At 32.9% G+C, this 16456-nt stretch overlaps 1 protein-coding gene across 1 annotated transcript; it reads right to left on the bottom strand.

Annotated features, from left to right (window-relative positions):
* Positions 1–542: 542 nt before the first annotated feature.
* LOC119641943 (estradiol 17-beta-dehydrogenase 11-like) lies at positions 543–14571 on the bottom strand. The gene is made up of 7 exons (XM_038040871.1): positions 14186–14571; positions 6020–6175; positions 5736–5912; positions 5536–5608; positions 2676–2853; positions 1363–1488; positions 543–932 (listed from the first exon to the last, which is right to left on the bottom strand). Exons 1-7 carry the CDS (start codon positions 14480–14482, stop codon positions 845–847), a joined length of 1095 nt encoding a protein of 364 aa, XP_037896799.1. The 5' UTR covers positions 14483–14571; the 3' UTR covers positions 543–844.
* Between the last annotated feature and the right edge of the window lie 1885 nt (positions 14572–16456).

Genomic DNA, 16456 nt, shown 5'->3' with positions numbered 1-16456 from the left:
TTACATTCCTTCATAGTAGGAGTATTTGTTTACAATTATATTCCTTAAATGTTTTCATCGGCCTGCAGCTGCATGACGGGCCTACGTATGTGCATTTAGGGAAAATTACTTAGCTGGAATTAACTGGATTTGGGATTTTCGTAACAATATATATGCTTGCCTTTGATATTTCCGTTTGCAAGTCCTTTAATGTGTCGCGCAATCATTGGGGCGACTTCTTCTGCTTTCTAATACAAACCTTTACGACCTTTGCAAGAATTCGTGATTCATCACGCACACTCCTTTCGATACCGTAACAGTATGCACTTTGGCTTTTCATAATTCTTAAAGTGAAAATGACACTAAGGGAAGCTTGTTCTTCAACCAATGGCTGATTTATTGAGAATGACGAGACTTCAATATAATTATATTATATATAGATAATAAATATTAAATAGTTTTTAAAAAATTTCAAAAATTCTCATTATATTTTGATCAACACATATGAACAAAAAACTTTTATTGAAAAAAAATGTTCATTCTTAAGCCTAAACTTAGGATATATATATATATATATGAATATTCATGTCAGAGCACTTTCAAATCTTATCGTTTTTCAAAACAAAAATTTAATTTTTAATTCAATTAACACACGAGTGAAAAACATGAAGACTTCCCTGCTTTATTGAAATGCAAATGCAAATGTTGAATGTAGTGGAATGAATGCTATGTTGAAAATGTTAATAATCGAATTGAGAAACGATACTCAATGGCCCTAACATCTTAACAAATTAAAGCACTTTTCGATTAAATATTATTATTATTTAATTCATTTAATTTTAAAATCATTTTTGGCACATTTCGCTTACTTCCAGTAGAATAAATGTGAGCTGCGAACATCGAAACTATAAAAACGTAATAGCATGTAATCTTGCCACTTGGTAGGCAATAATCTGTTCAAAAAAAAAAATAAAATGAAAAGAAGAAAAAACCATAATGAAAACAAAACAGAAAAGCCAACCGCTTATGAAGAAAAAAAAAAAGAAAAAAAAAAAGAAAGAAAAGCAAAAAACAAAACGATGCATAGAAACAGTCAACATGTAACATTATCTTGTTGTTGCTACTGTAATGTTTTTATTTGTTGTTGTTTTATAATTCAATTAAGTCCTTCTACCTTTTATTTTTTTGCTTCTTTCTTGATAAACACACATTGAAAATTTTGCAATGTCCGTATATTGAGGCACAACACAAGGGAGTAAACATTACATTGTTGTCTGCGTTTGAATGCATCGAAAATAAGCAGAGTGACACTTGTGTAGTGTACAATAGTAGATCACATATATGTGTATGTTTGTTTATTTGTTAATATATGAAAGCATTTACCTGAGTAACCAGACACTTAAGGCAAATATTTTTGGCACGTACACCATACGCTCATTGAGCAGCATGCCACGGACAATTTTTTCTGAAACATATGTTGTAGGTAAGCCAGGATAACTACTCGAAATTCTATAACACCACAGACAATGCACGTGCGCCACGCAATTACAGCAGCATAGTATATAAGAAGGAATAAAAAAACGTAAAAAGAAAAAAAACAAAACATGAAAATTACAAAATGCAAAAAGACAAAAAGACGAGAACGAGATAACAAGTAAGAAAGTTGCATTCGCTTTAAAGCGAATATCGTGCAGGCTATCAAACTGTGCAAACTATATTGCTTCTAAGTACGTTTTATTATGAAAAGCAGTCAGAAGGAGTAGTTTTGAAGATCTACTATCCAATAATTATTCATTCCAAGGCTACTATTACTCGAAATACTATTCGAAAAAAATGATGCAATTTTAATGAACTGCGGAGAAATTAATGTAGAGAGTAAGGAGATGATGTAGTCAAGTGATTACTCGAAATCAGGAAGGAGGAGATCGATTGCCTGGTACAAGACCACCTATGCCTCTTGTAAGTCGTGAAAAAGTATCAGAACTCGCCTTCGAAATGGCTATTGTTATATTAACATTTACTTGGGAGTCTCCAAAAGTTTGTTAAATAATGCTGAACTTAAGTTGGGCTTGATTCAGATTTTAGCACATAACTACTAGATGTGCTTTGAACGTTATTCATAAAATTGCCAGGATTGTGAAAATTTCGTCAAAGAATACTACAAATTTTAATAAGTGATTTAAGTTTAGTTCACGGATAAAATTCCCGGTTAACTCGACTTATTTCTGCTTAAACGAATATGAGATAAGAAATTGTGAAAGTTATATCTTCTAACAGGCCTCAATAGTTTTCTCAACGCTGTCACGCTTTACTGTAACTCGGAATATCTAATTCATTGTTCTCGCCTGTAAGCGCACCCAAAAACTTAATATTAGATATAATATCATATAAGATATAAAATATCAAATAATTTCTTACTGATTTCATGACAGCTTCGTTGTTTATTCTTAAGTGTTACAAATGGAATAACTTGTTTAATCTAAGCTTATTTTTGGTGTAATGAGTAAGAAAAAAAGTTCACAGATTGTCAGTAATAAAAATCATTAACAAATCAATTACGATGACTTTGCTGTAAGTCGATGTAATTTTCATAAAGAGTACGCGTGCGTATGTGTGTGTGTGTGTGTGTGCGGACGTGAGTGCGTGTTTTCATAACAATTTTATCCAGAAGGAAATGCATTTTTTAAAACACTAACCCAGCGTCGCTGAGTAAATGTAAATCGCCACTTGTCCTCATCATGTACGTGTTGGCCACCGTAGTGCGAACGTAATCACAATCAGAGAGACGCAGTTCGCTTCTTAACGCTTCCATAAACCCCATAATTCCATATTTTGTTGCAGAATAAATTCCAGCTCCCGGTAAAGGCACAAGACCTAGAAAGTAAATTGATAAATTGATATAAAATGCGAGATATAATGCGAAAATAAAAATTTCATTTTGAAGTTTCTCCTTAAGAACTGCCAAGCTGTTACTTAAAGAAGCAATTACTTGAGGACAAAGAACACGAGCAGCTCATATCACTTTTTCCGTTATGGAGAATGGCAGCAGATAAAGATGATTTTCAATGCATTTCTTAATTGGTGGACTTAATTCCAGCGAATCTATTCTTAACGCTTTGGTGTCCTACTTAAATTTCTCGACGGTTCCAAAAAACAAAAAATGTCACGTTCCTAGCATGTCAGAAGTGTAAGCGATTTTTTGCAAAATTAAAAACTCAGGTACTTTCTTTTGATCAGCCGCCAGGCTATGTCCGTTGAATGTATGGACCCAGTAGTAATTGGGAAGAGAAGGAGTAAAAGAATAAGATAGTATTTATGTTACTTTCAACTTCAAAGTGGAAACATTGGAAAAATGAGAAAACTGAAGGAGTTGAGCTGGCCAGACAAATAGCATACCGCCAGGTTAACCTTTCGTTAAAAGACTATTGTGACAGCTGTTACAATGCTAACAGAAAGAATCCTCTTACTATTTCCGCGACTGTTCATGTTTCCCTAAAAAGCATAGCAAGCTTGAAGGTAAACTAACTTTGGCTAATTTCACTGGTGCTTTCTTTTAAGTTCAATGCGCTTCGTGAAATGGTTTATGTAAACTTTATTATTCTGTTTATAGCCCCCGCATAAGACTCTGATACGACTTAGTCATCCATCCATCCGTCTGTCCATCTAGCTGTCTGTTAATCATTTGGAGTTGAAATGATCAATGCTGGAAAATTTAAAATGAAAAACTAACCCTTTCAGTTTACAGATCATGTTTAGGAACAAGTGCAACGCATAAAAAAGTAAAGAAATTAAGACCAAAAATCTTAAATATGTTATTACTAACTAGCTACAGTTATTCATTTATTGACATGGCAAGTGACCGGTGATGTGATCAGGTACGAATCATTTTCAATAGCGTTCGTCCTTGGGTCGAAACACGTCGGTACACCAAATTTCATCAACATATGTCAAAAATTACGGCCTATAGGTTGAACACAAGAACACAGGACGGACTAATAGACAAGCTTAAATCGATGCAAAAAAGGATTCTGAATCGACGAATATAATGAAAGGTGGGTCTATCTTAAATTCTTTTGCGTGCTGCATACATCGACACAAGTGGTGTAGAGTATAAAAATAGGATGTAGATTATGCAAAGAATAGGATAAGCATTAGCAGCTACGACTTTTGGCTGTTTATACCTTGCAAAGTATGTTGGCGCGGATGTATGTAACACGCAGAAGTGCTTAAGATGAACCCACCTTTTATCAAAGCTTTTCTGTTCGTCTGTCTGTCTGATGTCTGTCCATGTGTGTTTATGTTCAAGCTACAAGTCGCAATATTTGAGATATTTTGATGAAATTTCGTATACTAGCATGGTTTGACTCAAGGACGAACGCTATTGGAAATGATTTGGGTCGGTGTACTGGTTCAACCACTCCACATATAACGCCCTATTTTGATAAGCGGTTATATGGAAAAAATTGCAATTTTCAAAATTTTTCGACAAAAGTAACGAAAGAATAATATTTCGGCAGCTTAAAGTGGTGTGCAAACTTCGGACATACTCTGGCAGTTTTTTGAACCTCCTCTCATATAAGGAAAACTGGAGATCATATGACGAAAAGGTGTAACTTTCAATGCCGCATGATGAAAATCAGATCATAATAGCTATTTAAGATAAAAAAAAAAATAACTTTACCAAATATCGACCATCTCGAGCTATTTTTTGGATCCTATCCTATATATAGATTTTCACGTAAATTAATCCTTTACAGGACAGAAAAATCTACATTGTAATATGCTAATATGAAAATTGTGTCATAATAGTAATTTGATATAAAAATTAAATCTACAAAATTTAGACCATGTATGACTATTTGTGGATTCTACCTTTTATAAGGATTTTCACGCAAATTTTTGCTTTTCCTGGGGGAAAAAGTCGAAGTGTTAATATATTCTGATGGAAATTGCGCCATAATAATAATTTGATATAAAAGTGAATTGTGCTGAATTTTAAACGCGTACCTCAATTTTTGAACTTCTCACGGAAAGTATACCCTTACCTAGAAAGGGGGCTAATTTTTAACGCACAATTTCATTATGACAAAAGCAAGGTATAATTTTTGTGTTTTATGGCAAAAATTAGAGTTGTGTCATACATTGCGGTACAGGGTATTTAATGGTCACCCCAGCCCGACTATAATGTTTGATCTAGTTGCTTGAATAAAATTTAATACTCTATTGATTCATTCTTCAAGTGCTTTTAAAGCGTCCACAAAGTTCCGCGAGTTCGAAAACGTATCAAATATTTATTTAGCATCATGTAAAAGAAAGCGTGCAGGAGTTGTATACATTTTAGGCTTTAAAATAATATATCAACTCATTTGCGTTAAGATTTCAAGAATTTTTCAAAAATTTTGTACTGTAGTACCATAATATTCCAAATATTTGACCCGTTTTTGTTTAAGATAAGCTATCACTGCGTTTTCCATATAACTGATTGTACTCCTGCGACAATTCAGATTTAATAATATGTCAAAGTCGCAAGAAAAAAAAAGTTAATTTTCATTTTACCTGATAAAGCGGCGACAGCAAGAACATGACCAGATTTTCGTGCAATCATTTTTGGAAGGAATTCTTTTGTAGTCTATTAAATAAAGGAAAACAAGCAAGATAAAGATATGTGTGTATATATGATTTTGACGAAAAATATACATACGAGTAAAATTTTTAATTTAAACTTCATATGAAAATCGTAAAAGAAAATCACGTACCATTATATAAGAGCCCAAGTTAACGGAAATAATTCTTTCAATTTCATCGTTTTTCAACTGCGGTGTTGATGTCATCGGCATCAATGAGGCATTATTGATCAAAATATCTACGGGACCAAGTTCTTTTTCAATTTTAACAGCCATCAACTGCAATTCACGTGGCGAAGAAACATCCGTCTTTTATAAAATAAAACAAAAAATCAAAAAAAAAAAATCCTTTAAATTAAATTCTTTGAAATGAATAAAAATCACTGCGAAAAAATAAAAATAAACGGAATGCATACCTTATACGCTTTGGCTATACTGCGTGGAATTTTCGAAATGATATCTACAGTTTCGTAACATCCTTTCGAATTGACATCAACTACAGCAAGTTTACATCCTTTACGTGCCAATTCAATAGCAATTTCTCTTCCCAATCCACTACCCCCGCCGGTCACCTAAAATATTATTCCAAAAAAAAAAAAGAAAAAGTAATGATAACAAGCAACGCAAAAGCACAAAATCTGAAAGAATTTTCATAACGTGTTGTAGCTTTTTAACGATACAAAACTCATCCTATCGACGCATAAAAATGCGAAAGAGAAAAATCTTTTAAAGTAATTCACGGAATCGTCACTTCATTTGCGATGGCGTCAATTGAGAAATAGTTAAGCACTTGGAACAGAACTTATTTCGAATTATTTTTGTGGAGAGCAGTAATCATCTTACAGGGTCTCCTAAACAAATATCTGGATGCTATAAATGGAAAGGTGAAATTATTATCTTTCATCTTATCGCTTAGGAATTCAGTGGATTGAAAAGGCTCATCTCAAGTCGACTATGTTTAAGTTTCACTTTTGCACAACGGTAAAGAGCTGCAGGTAATCTAGCTAATCCAGTTTTCTAGAAATTTTGCAACCAGCCTCTTACACCCTACAACATTTCTGGCACAGGTCATATTGAATGCGCGACGATGTATGTAGTGCCCAGGCAGACTTAAGATACATCCGCGTTTTTCGTTACATCAAACGATTCAGAATTATTTTCTGTATCTGAATCGATTTGAGCTTGTGTGCTCGTCTGATGTCTGTCCCTGCATCTCTGTGCTCAACCTAGAAGTTCATAGGTATGTATTTGAGATATTTTGACGAAAATTTCTATACTAGAGTGCTTTGACGGAAAATGAACCCTATTAACAAGAGACCGGACCTATTCCTACGAACCATGCCCGAACTAAATTTTTAATTTGAAAAAGTTGTCATAAATTTACAAAAGCTTCGCAAATTTGTAATATCGCCAAATAGTAGCATTTAGTCGTCCTGAAAATCTATGTAAAAAGTCTGGAACGGATTGGCCAATTCTTTGAAAACACTTCCCATATAACCACTTCTTAGAAAAGTAAGCTCTTACATAGCAATAGGAAGTTTTATAATAACAATTGACTCATAATAGTACTTTGACGTGAAAAGCATCGGTACCAAATTTGGATCACGTATATCTATTTGTTTGGATACCATCCCTCAAAGAGCTCTCATGAAATGTAAGCTTTAAATGGCACCGTGGTATAAATTTTAATACATTATAACGAAAATAGGTGTACAATAAAAATTTCTTTGACAAAAAAAATTAATTTTTTCTAAATTTCGATTATACGAGTTCACGCTACAAGCCCGTTCACCTATATTGGTTCCCATGAAAACAGAATATAATTTTTAGTATTTTTTCATGAAAAGAAAAATAAATAAGTGATGCGAAGGGAGTAAGTAATGATCATCTTTGCTTAACTACAATGTTTTTAGTTGTTTAATAGCGATGCACCAAAGACAACTAAACGACAAGGTAGTCGAACATTATGTTTAAAATTCAAACTAGGAGATTATTACGGACTTCTTCTCTGTGTCTGCGACCAATGGCAGTAGTAAAGCTGTTAATTATTAGCTATTTGACTGCTTTCTGCTTCATTCTCACTCTTTGTGTGGGTGAAGATTCAGTTACTACGTTCCTGATATGTCACCAAATTCGCTCAAACGTTTGCAAAGTAACGCATGTGATATACACATAAGTGTGTATACACAAACACTCGGTAGGTAAAAAATGCGATTTGTTTTCCTTCCATCATTTATTTCGTAGCGAAGAAATGTTAATTTTATAGCCACTTATTTCTTTAATAAATATCAAGGAATATATGCTATGACATGACATATGAAGAGAAATTCTGGAATATTCTACACTACTGCAAGATATTCTAGAACATTCTAGAATACACATATGTGACGTGAAAAGTTGCACAATTATGTCAAATATATGTGTAAGCAAATAAAATTGATAAATGTATAAATAAGAAGAAAATTAGATAACGGCAAATTATCCGTATCTCTAATTATTCCTATTATGTATGTAACTCTTTTTAATAACAAAAAATTTCTTCATATTTCTGAATATAAAAATTTTCATTGAAATTTGTCGGAGCGTTTGGCGAACATTACGAATGGGATAACCAATGGAAGGAGAACGAATTATATTTGCCACATATAACCTATACATACCTACCTGTTTGGTTTGTTTCGTACATATCCAATTATATATATACCCGTACCGGGTACGCATTTATAAACAAAGAATTGCTTATGCCTCTGCGTTGCAAACGTTTGAGAGAAAGCAACACCATATCGGGAAACTATTAAGAGAATCCTTGCCCGTACACAGAATGCGAATGAAGGAGCGAGCAGGCAGTCAAATTGTTGCTAATTAACAGCGTTACTGCTATTACTTATAACGGAAACGAACAAAAAGTCCAAAAGTTGGACCATCTTGCCGGTCTCTGGATATGCGATATAACGAACGAATCTATTTGCCAACGTAATCTACTTTTTTACCTGCATTATGTTCATAAATTCTCCTTGATTCTATGTTATTTGCTTTCAGTTCATTTCTGTATTGTTTGAAAAATTTCTCAAAAATAAAAACAAACAATTCTTTTCTTACATATACATGCACTTACATACATACATACATACATACATACCTTTCATACGCTTTCAATAAAATCATGTTCTCGGTTCTTCTACTGTTTGCAATTAATTTGTGCTTAGAGCAATAATGACTCATTAACTACTATTGTTATTGTTATAATTATTATAGTTGTAATTGTCATTGTTATTCTTGTTGTTATTTTTGTTGTTGTTGTCATTATTATTAAAATCTCTCTCACAACCCATAAATTTATGTATTTTATTTGCATTCATTCATTCACTTATTATCTTTTATAAACTAGTCACTCAGTCACCTATATATATATATAGATAAAGACCCGGCATTCACTCAGTTTTTTGAATCTTAATTAATTGCTAATGACACACACATATAACCTTTTCTTCAATTTTATTATACATACATATATATACTTTGTACGAATAGTAGCGCTTATCATATCAATTATAGTAAGCGATCGAAAAACGATGACTTTTAACCTACGTAAGTGTAAGTAAATTAAAAAAAAAGAAACTATATTATGGCTTACGAATGAAATATATTTAAAGATCGGAACATAAAAGTATACGAAATTTACTATGGTATTCATGATATGCGAAAACAAAAATGATTTAAGTCAATCAGTGAAGTCAGTCAGCTTGCTTGAATGGATAGTCATGCAATTTTTCTCGATTTTCATCAATTTATTAATCAATTACGAAGAAGTTATAATTGCCTTAAATCGGTCTCCTGCGATCATCATCAATTAAGAATTGTGGATTTATGCAACTAATTCGCATTTTTTTTTCTTTTTTTTTTTTTTTAGAGAAAATTGGAAAACTTGCATGTTTCTTAAATACAGACGACAAGATGACGAAAATCCATGCGCACTCAGCTACACTTAGTCATTAGATGTAAAACAATTATGAAGTACTGAGTTTATTAAACCGTGCTCGTCCACCTCTCGATCATGTAAATATCTATTAGCTGAAGATTGCTTTTATCTGTCCGTCATCTACCTATTTAGCTGTACAAATAGCAATTTATTTTTCACTTTCCTAGTTCAACTAGATTCAGTCAGTCAAACATTTAGTCCATTTGTCCATCTATATATCAATATTACCGAGTTTATGATACAAAAGCGAAATATTCTTATTTCACTCATAAACACCATCTTAATGCTTGGAAAATACTTACGCCTTCTTAACCGCAGCCTTGTCACGCGGTAAGCTTGAGATACATTTTTAATTATTTTAGATCACATTTTCAATAAATTTGTGGTAAAACAATAATAAACTAATTAACTAATCCCAAGATTCTCTTAAGCAACTAAAATTCATATCGTGATGTGATGGTTAAAAAAGAGGAAAAAAAAAAATCAAAATACTATGAGGTTGACTGTAATGTATAAACTAAAATAGATATTACCCTCAGGGTCAAGATAAGTTAGTTTAAAATTTAAACAAATGAGTTGCTATTATAGTTGATCTTCTATTTAACATAACGGAAGCAGAAAGGCAGGCGTTGCACTTCAGAGCTTATTTAAATGAACGAAGAGCATAAAATCTAAAGGTACATCGTTAACTACCCAAGCAAATGTTCGTCTCTCAAAGACAAAGAGATGTGACTTTTCCATGTGTCTTATGTTAACTGCATCATAACTATGGTAACAATGATCCTATCCGAAGAATGTGGAGACAATATAATTTGGAAATCTAACTTGATTGACTTTCAAGTAGATGATGCCGTCATTAAGTCGAAGATTATTAAATACTTGAGCACTCTACTCTACTCCATCCTCGTTAGCTATCAGCCGAACCATGCTGTAGTTGATAGTTTTAAAGCTCATGTCGATTCGCATTCTAAACATTAAACAGAAATGGTCGGGGCAGGGAATGTGCGGTCGAGAGATCGATCGTTTAAAAAAAACTTTATTGCATTTATTTAATTAAATAATTAATCAAATGATACAATAAATGCAATCCCTTGATCAGAATTTTTAAATCTCCATATCTCGAATACAAATATGAGTAAACATTGTTACATCATGCATATGTGCTTGTGAACTTATAAAATTCAATTAATTGAAAGTTAAAAGAGAAAGAAAAAAAAAAAAAAACAAATTTACTTTGCATTTAATTTGTCGAACATTTGTTATGTATTTAAATAATTTCAAATTGAACTTGGCATTCCTACGCGTGCATACACATGTACACATGTATGCAAATTTCAAATATTTTCGGCGCTACTTTCTAGTTGACTAAGACTCAAAACTTCTTTTCCATATAAGCGCTTGCTTTTCATGATAACCCCTGCATATGTTGGAATCTAATTTTTTTGCTAAATTGCTACTATGAACCCATATCCAACTTTCATCATAAAATATTAAAAATTAAACCTTGTTCCGAAGGATTTGCCAACTATTTAAAGGGTACCTTATATGGAGTGGAGTCCAAGAAAATGGCCCAGCTTACTATTATGAACAAATATGCATTACAAAACATTCACAATGAAGCCTTTCTGGCGAGAAAATTGACGTACTTGATCAATATTGGTTGATTCATTTATCAATTTACTATACTGAATCAATTTTCATCATGATATATTAAAAATTAGATCTTTTCGTACACTAGAGATCCAGTTTCCGTAGGAAAAATTATATAAGAAAGGGCTTAAAAAATTTCCTTAGCAGAACCAAGCACGTCAGTGCACGTCAAACTTCATCAAACTGTCTCAAAAATTGAGACCTGAAGGTTGAACACAAAAATATATGAACAGACCCTAGACGGAGATACAGAAAATGATTCTGAATAGGTCGGTATAATAAAAGGTGGATCCATCTTAAACCCTTCTAAGTGTTACATGTGTCCGCACAAACTTAATATACCCTGTCCCAAAAGAGTATTATAAAAGTCTAGCTAATATTGAGAGTTGACTGCAGAAGCAATTTTCGCTATTTACCGTTAACAGAGAATATAAACAATTGTTTAAATACAGTACTTTTCGCTTAATGAAATTATGTTCTTCTTAAACTTACACAGAAGACAATAGAGGGTGAAGTTTGCACTACATTGCATTGCTGACTCAGATGTATAACATGCCATCCAATAAGTTCGTAAGGCGCCAAATAGATCTCGCTACTCTTGACGAATCCGTAGGATGCTTAGATGGTTTTAACGAATTAACTTCAAACGAAATATGCCAAAATTCTCAAACATTCCGACCGTTACGCTACACAAGAAATTCAGTTTTATCTACTTCACAAAAATAAATGTCGAATCATTAAAACAACTGTAACTTCTACACTAATGTTCATGGAAATGTGTATGGAAAGGCTCTCCTAGCTCTATTCCTCCAGTATCTTAAAGTCTGTTTTTCTTACATATAATGTACAATATGTGAGATGGCGAACAACTCCTTTTGATTGCGATTATCTTAAAGAGAGAGCTCTGTACTGTGCTAGACATGCTTAGGTAAGAACACAATAAAACCTGAGAGAAGTTTTAAAGTAACTTAAATCGAACCACAAGGCTTCTACCATGTGCTTATATAGTTTCAAATTTGGTTAACTTTAAACACAATATCGAATGGAAAACCGGAACGATTTGAAAGAAGCAAGAGACTTGAAATGATTTGCTCTAACAAATACAAGTTTTAAGAGTAAGGTTTCGCTGTTTCATTTAATCTTTAAATTATAAGTTTATATCCAAGAAGAAGAAAAGGAGACTGTGAACTCCTTCAAGCAGACAATTTCACTTAATTTTTAATATAATACAAATTTTCGAAATCTCATTAGGGTTAAGGAATATACCGGCCGCGATGTACGAGATCATAAACTTAATGCACGTACGCCGTGAGTATGAAAAGTGATTTGTAAACAAAAATTTAATAAAACAAAATAACTAAAAAATTATTTGCGAGGAGAATAATTACATTTTTCTATTGTAAGTGTAAACAAAATATGTTGGCATATTAGCTTTGTCACATCGTATGTAACATAGATGTGAGTGCATGTAAAGCAGATACTGAGAGATGGAAAACATTTTCGCTCAGAGCAAAACTCTGAACCCATTTACCTATTCCTTTGCCCATGCGCTTGTCAGGTATCGAAAGAAATTTGACTAAAAATCTGGAGCTTGGCCAATGCCTTCGTGCTTGATATTAACAAGCTATAAATTGCTAAATGAAATTTTCTAAATTTTTATGCAAATAACGTAATACTGCAGTGGATATTGGTGGATCAACTGACGCCATAATTCGCGCTGACAAAAAAAGCTTCATTACGTTTGTTTGTCTATATTATCAATGCGATTGCGGTGCTTACGATTCGCTGCAATGCACTAATAAGTCTGTGTTGAGCTGTTTTTAAATAAGATCGCAATACACGCATAGGCGAAGACACACACTCTACGAAGAAGACGACTGTTGACTGGTTGTGCAAGTTTGTCCCATTGCGAATTTGTTTACGGCTTTTAATAAACATAAACCTTTGAAATCAATTACCTATGTATATATATGTATATATATATATATATAAAAAGATATGAAATTTTTCCAAACATAATGTATGAATAATAGAACCACACCCAGAGAAGAATTTATCATTAATTAACACTATACTCGGCAAAGGGTTTTGAGGGTTTTTTTTTTTTTTTTTTTAAAAAAGGTTTTGGTTTTTTTAAAATTTACAAAAAAAAAAAAAAAAAAAAAAAACGCAGACACAATTGTCCGTCCCTGGTTCACGTAAAGTAAAACTGAAATAAATTTCAAGAAAAAACTTGTTGTGGTTGTTAGTTCGATGACGTTATTGATAAGCAACTTGAAGAGAAAAAATGAAACCACGATTTTGTTTTTTTTTTTTTTTTTTCTTATATCATCCCCATTAACGGAGAGTACAATCGTTTTAATGTTGAGTTTGTAATCGTCGGACATCTGCTTTGCGATAAATATGTGTTCAACATGAGTTTTTAATCGATTCGTTCTGTTTCTCAACACATGCTCATCATTAACGAGACTTTTTTCCAGGGAACTATTTGCCAGGTATCCCCTTGATAAGAAATCCCACGTAAATAAGAATCATTCGAGTTGCACGCACTACTCGCAATTAGTTCGTCATTATTAAAAACTTTAAAGTCGTGTAAACAATTTAGAACAAAAATACTTGAAATTTCTTATGCTCTCAATTAGGCGCACATATTTATCGTAAATAGGCCCAAACGAGTTTCGACAATGCCCTCCGTACGCGTACCATTCTGAGTTAGATCGGTTTACGTTCACTTTTTCTCTTTCGCGTATTTCTTTTTGTAATGAAACACGAAAGTTAAACGGAGTTGCGAAAGGTATCAATAATTCGGTTCGAAAGAGACATTATTTGGTCTGTCGTTTAACCATATCATATAAGATGGTTTTTAGACGCTTTCACAATTCCAACAATAAGGGCAACTTGTTTTTATTGCAAATAGCATATCAGTAATGTGTTATCTACTTATGGATCTTACCAGAGCTACTTTTCCCGTAACATCTTTTTCTTTAAGATTCAAAGCGAAGAGATAATCCAGCAGATGTTTTAAAAATACCGCAAACAATATTAATGGCAATAATAGGAGAAAGACAATAATTTTCAAATTGAAAATGCCTCTAGTAACCTCATCATTTTGACGAGAACTGGCTAGTGTTGCAGTGGAACTGGTCGCGATTGAGATGTTATGAGCAGTGGGAGTGGTTGTTGGTGGTGGTGGTACAGGTGTGGTACTCGTTACATGCGTTATGGTCGTTGTGGTCGCTGTTTCCACCATTTTCTGACACACTTTTTTTCAAATTTCAATAATAAAATAAACGTTTGCACGAAAAACCAAAAAAAAAAACAACAAAAAAATATTTAAAAAAATTCGCTTAAATACGGCGTTTTTTTTTTTTTTTTTTTTTTTTTTTTTTGTTTTTGCTTTGCTTTTCACTTAATAAAACACATTAACAATCAGGTCGTGTTTCATCTAAGACGCCGTAAACGCGTTTGTCGTTTCAAAAAAAAAATATTTTCTGCGTATATATCATAGATGTTGTTTTATTATTTTTCCACTCAAAAAACTTATTTATTTATTTTGCTTTTTATCGTAACACTTCTCAACTGTTTGTGCATCTTTACCGCCATTTAGTTACGCGACTGCTTTTAACGTTTTCACATAATCTCGTCTGGACACTTATTCTTACTTATAAACACAGTTAGCTTAGCAGTTTAGCAAAGTATCGTGTTTCGTATGCTGCTACCATTGTTTCGTATTATTATTGTTTTATTAATCATCATCATCACCATCATCATCATCGTCGTCGTCGTCGTCGTCAATTTTATTAGATATTGGGGAGAGATATACGTTCGCGTGTGTTTGTTTATTTCGTCCAAGCTCTCCATTTAATGAGCTTTCATTTTGAGTGACATTTCGTCAGTTATCGAAAACACTCAATAATTTCCAAGACAAGATCGCAATATATCAATGAGAATACAATGAATGAAAGAAAAAAATCCAGTATTTACCTTAAAGAGAGTAAAGAGAGAAAACTAAAACTGGAAAATCGAGAAAGGTTTAAGAATTTTTTTTTCTTTTTTATTTTTTAACTCTCTGAGAGTTCAGCACGGAAAAAATCTACACTTTATTCATAGGGAGACAATTGTGTAATGGCTAAGTAGGGTAGTTCACTCAGGATGCAGAAATGCACCAACCACGTATGAAAACCCCGTAATAAAAGAAAAAAAAGTTACGGTCGCCGACAGCAGAGTAGTCTCAATACGTTACGTATATAAAGGAAAGTATTTAAATCTCAACAAATAATGATATCCTTTAAGAAAAGAAATCCAAAAGAAAGAGTTGACATCCCTCTCCTATATCTCAGAATACGAGATGTTTCGCTTAGTGCATCTTTGCATAGGCACCATAGGCCAGGCCGAAAGCCTGTCTTCAAATCATCAAACTGATCTGCTTTTGTGCTGTTATCCCCAAGAGACGACGATGCAAATTTCTACGTAGGAGTCTATACTTCTTCATCATCAAGTCATCCAAATTTAAATGCTCACACACTCTCTGTTAGCATGAGGCTATTGATGCCGTATTGCCTTTCGTTTCACAACCGCAATCCATTCCCGATCTGAAGCATTAAATTCGGAAACATTTTTAAATTTTGTGCTTACATCTCTCTTTACCTTTAAAACCGAATTGAACCAAGCAATTTTTTCGGAAAATTTTTACTTCCCTATATGTAAAGAGATCTCATTAAGTGCGTTAATGTTGTCAATTTTAGTTAATAATCTAGTATAGGCTTAGTTTCACATTCAAATCAATTAATGGAATTTCGCGGAGAAGAGCTGAAAAAAAAAAATGCTTCCTTAATTGACCAATGATACTCGAGCTTTTGCCACCAAAGTTTGGATATGATAAGTGAATGTAAAATGTCGCCTTTATCGGAACACCTTTCATACTTTACGGAACCTCTCACTATGAATCTTAGGAATCTCACTCAAGTATAAATATTACTTAGCAGGTTCTATGAGTGCAAATCCAATAAAGTAAATAACCAACAAAAGCATAGAAAATCTTGCTCCAGCTAACAATTTTAATGATTATGCTTAACACGTACGAAACATGCTTACAAGAGACAGGTTAAAAAGAAATAAAGCTAAAAAAAAAATATGCATAAAAAAAGTATAAACCACTAAAAAAGGAAAACAACATTGACGCCATAAATAGTTAAAATTGCCAAAGGTCTTCCGGTTAACAACG

This window comes from Glossina fuscipes, unplaced genomic scaffold, assembly GCF_014805625.2.
Source record: "Glossina fuscipes isolate IAEA_lab_2018 unplaced genomic scaffold, Yale_Gfus_2 197, whole genome shotgun sequence".
Lineage (NCBI taxonomy): Eukaryota > Metazoa > Arthropoda > Insecta > Diptera > Glossinidae > Glossina > Glossina fuscipes.
Note: the sequence above shows the minus strand (reverse complement) of the source record. Positions and strands in the feature narration are given on the sequence as shown.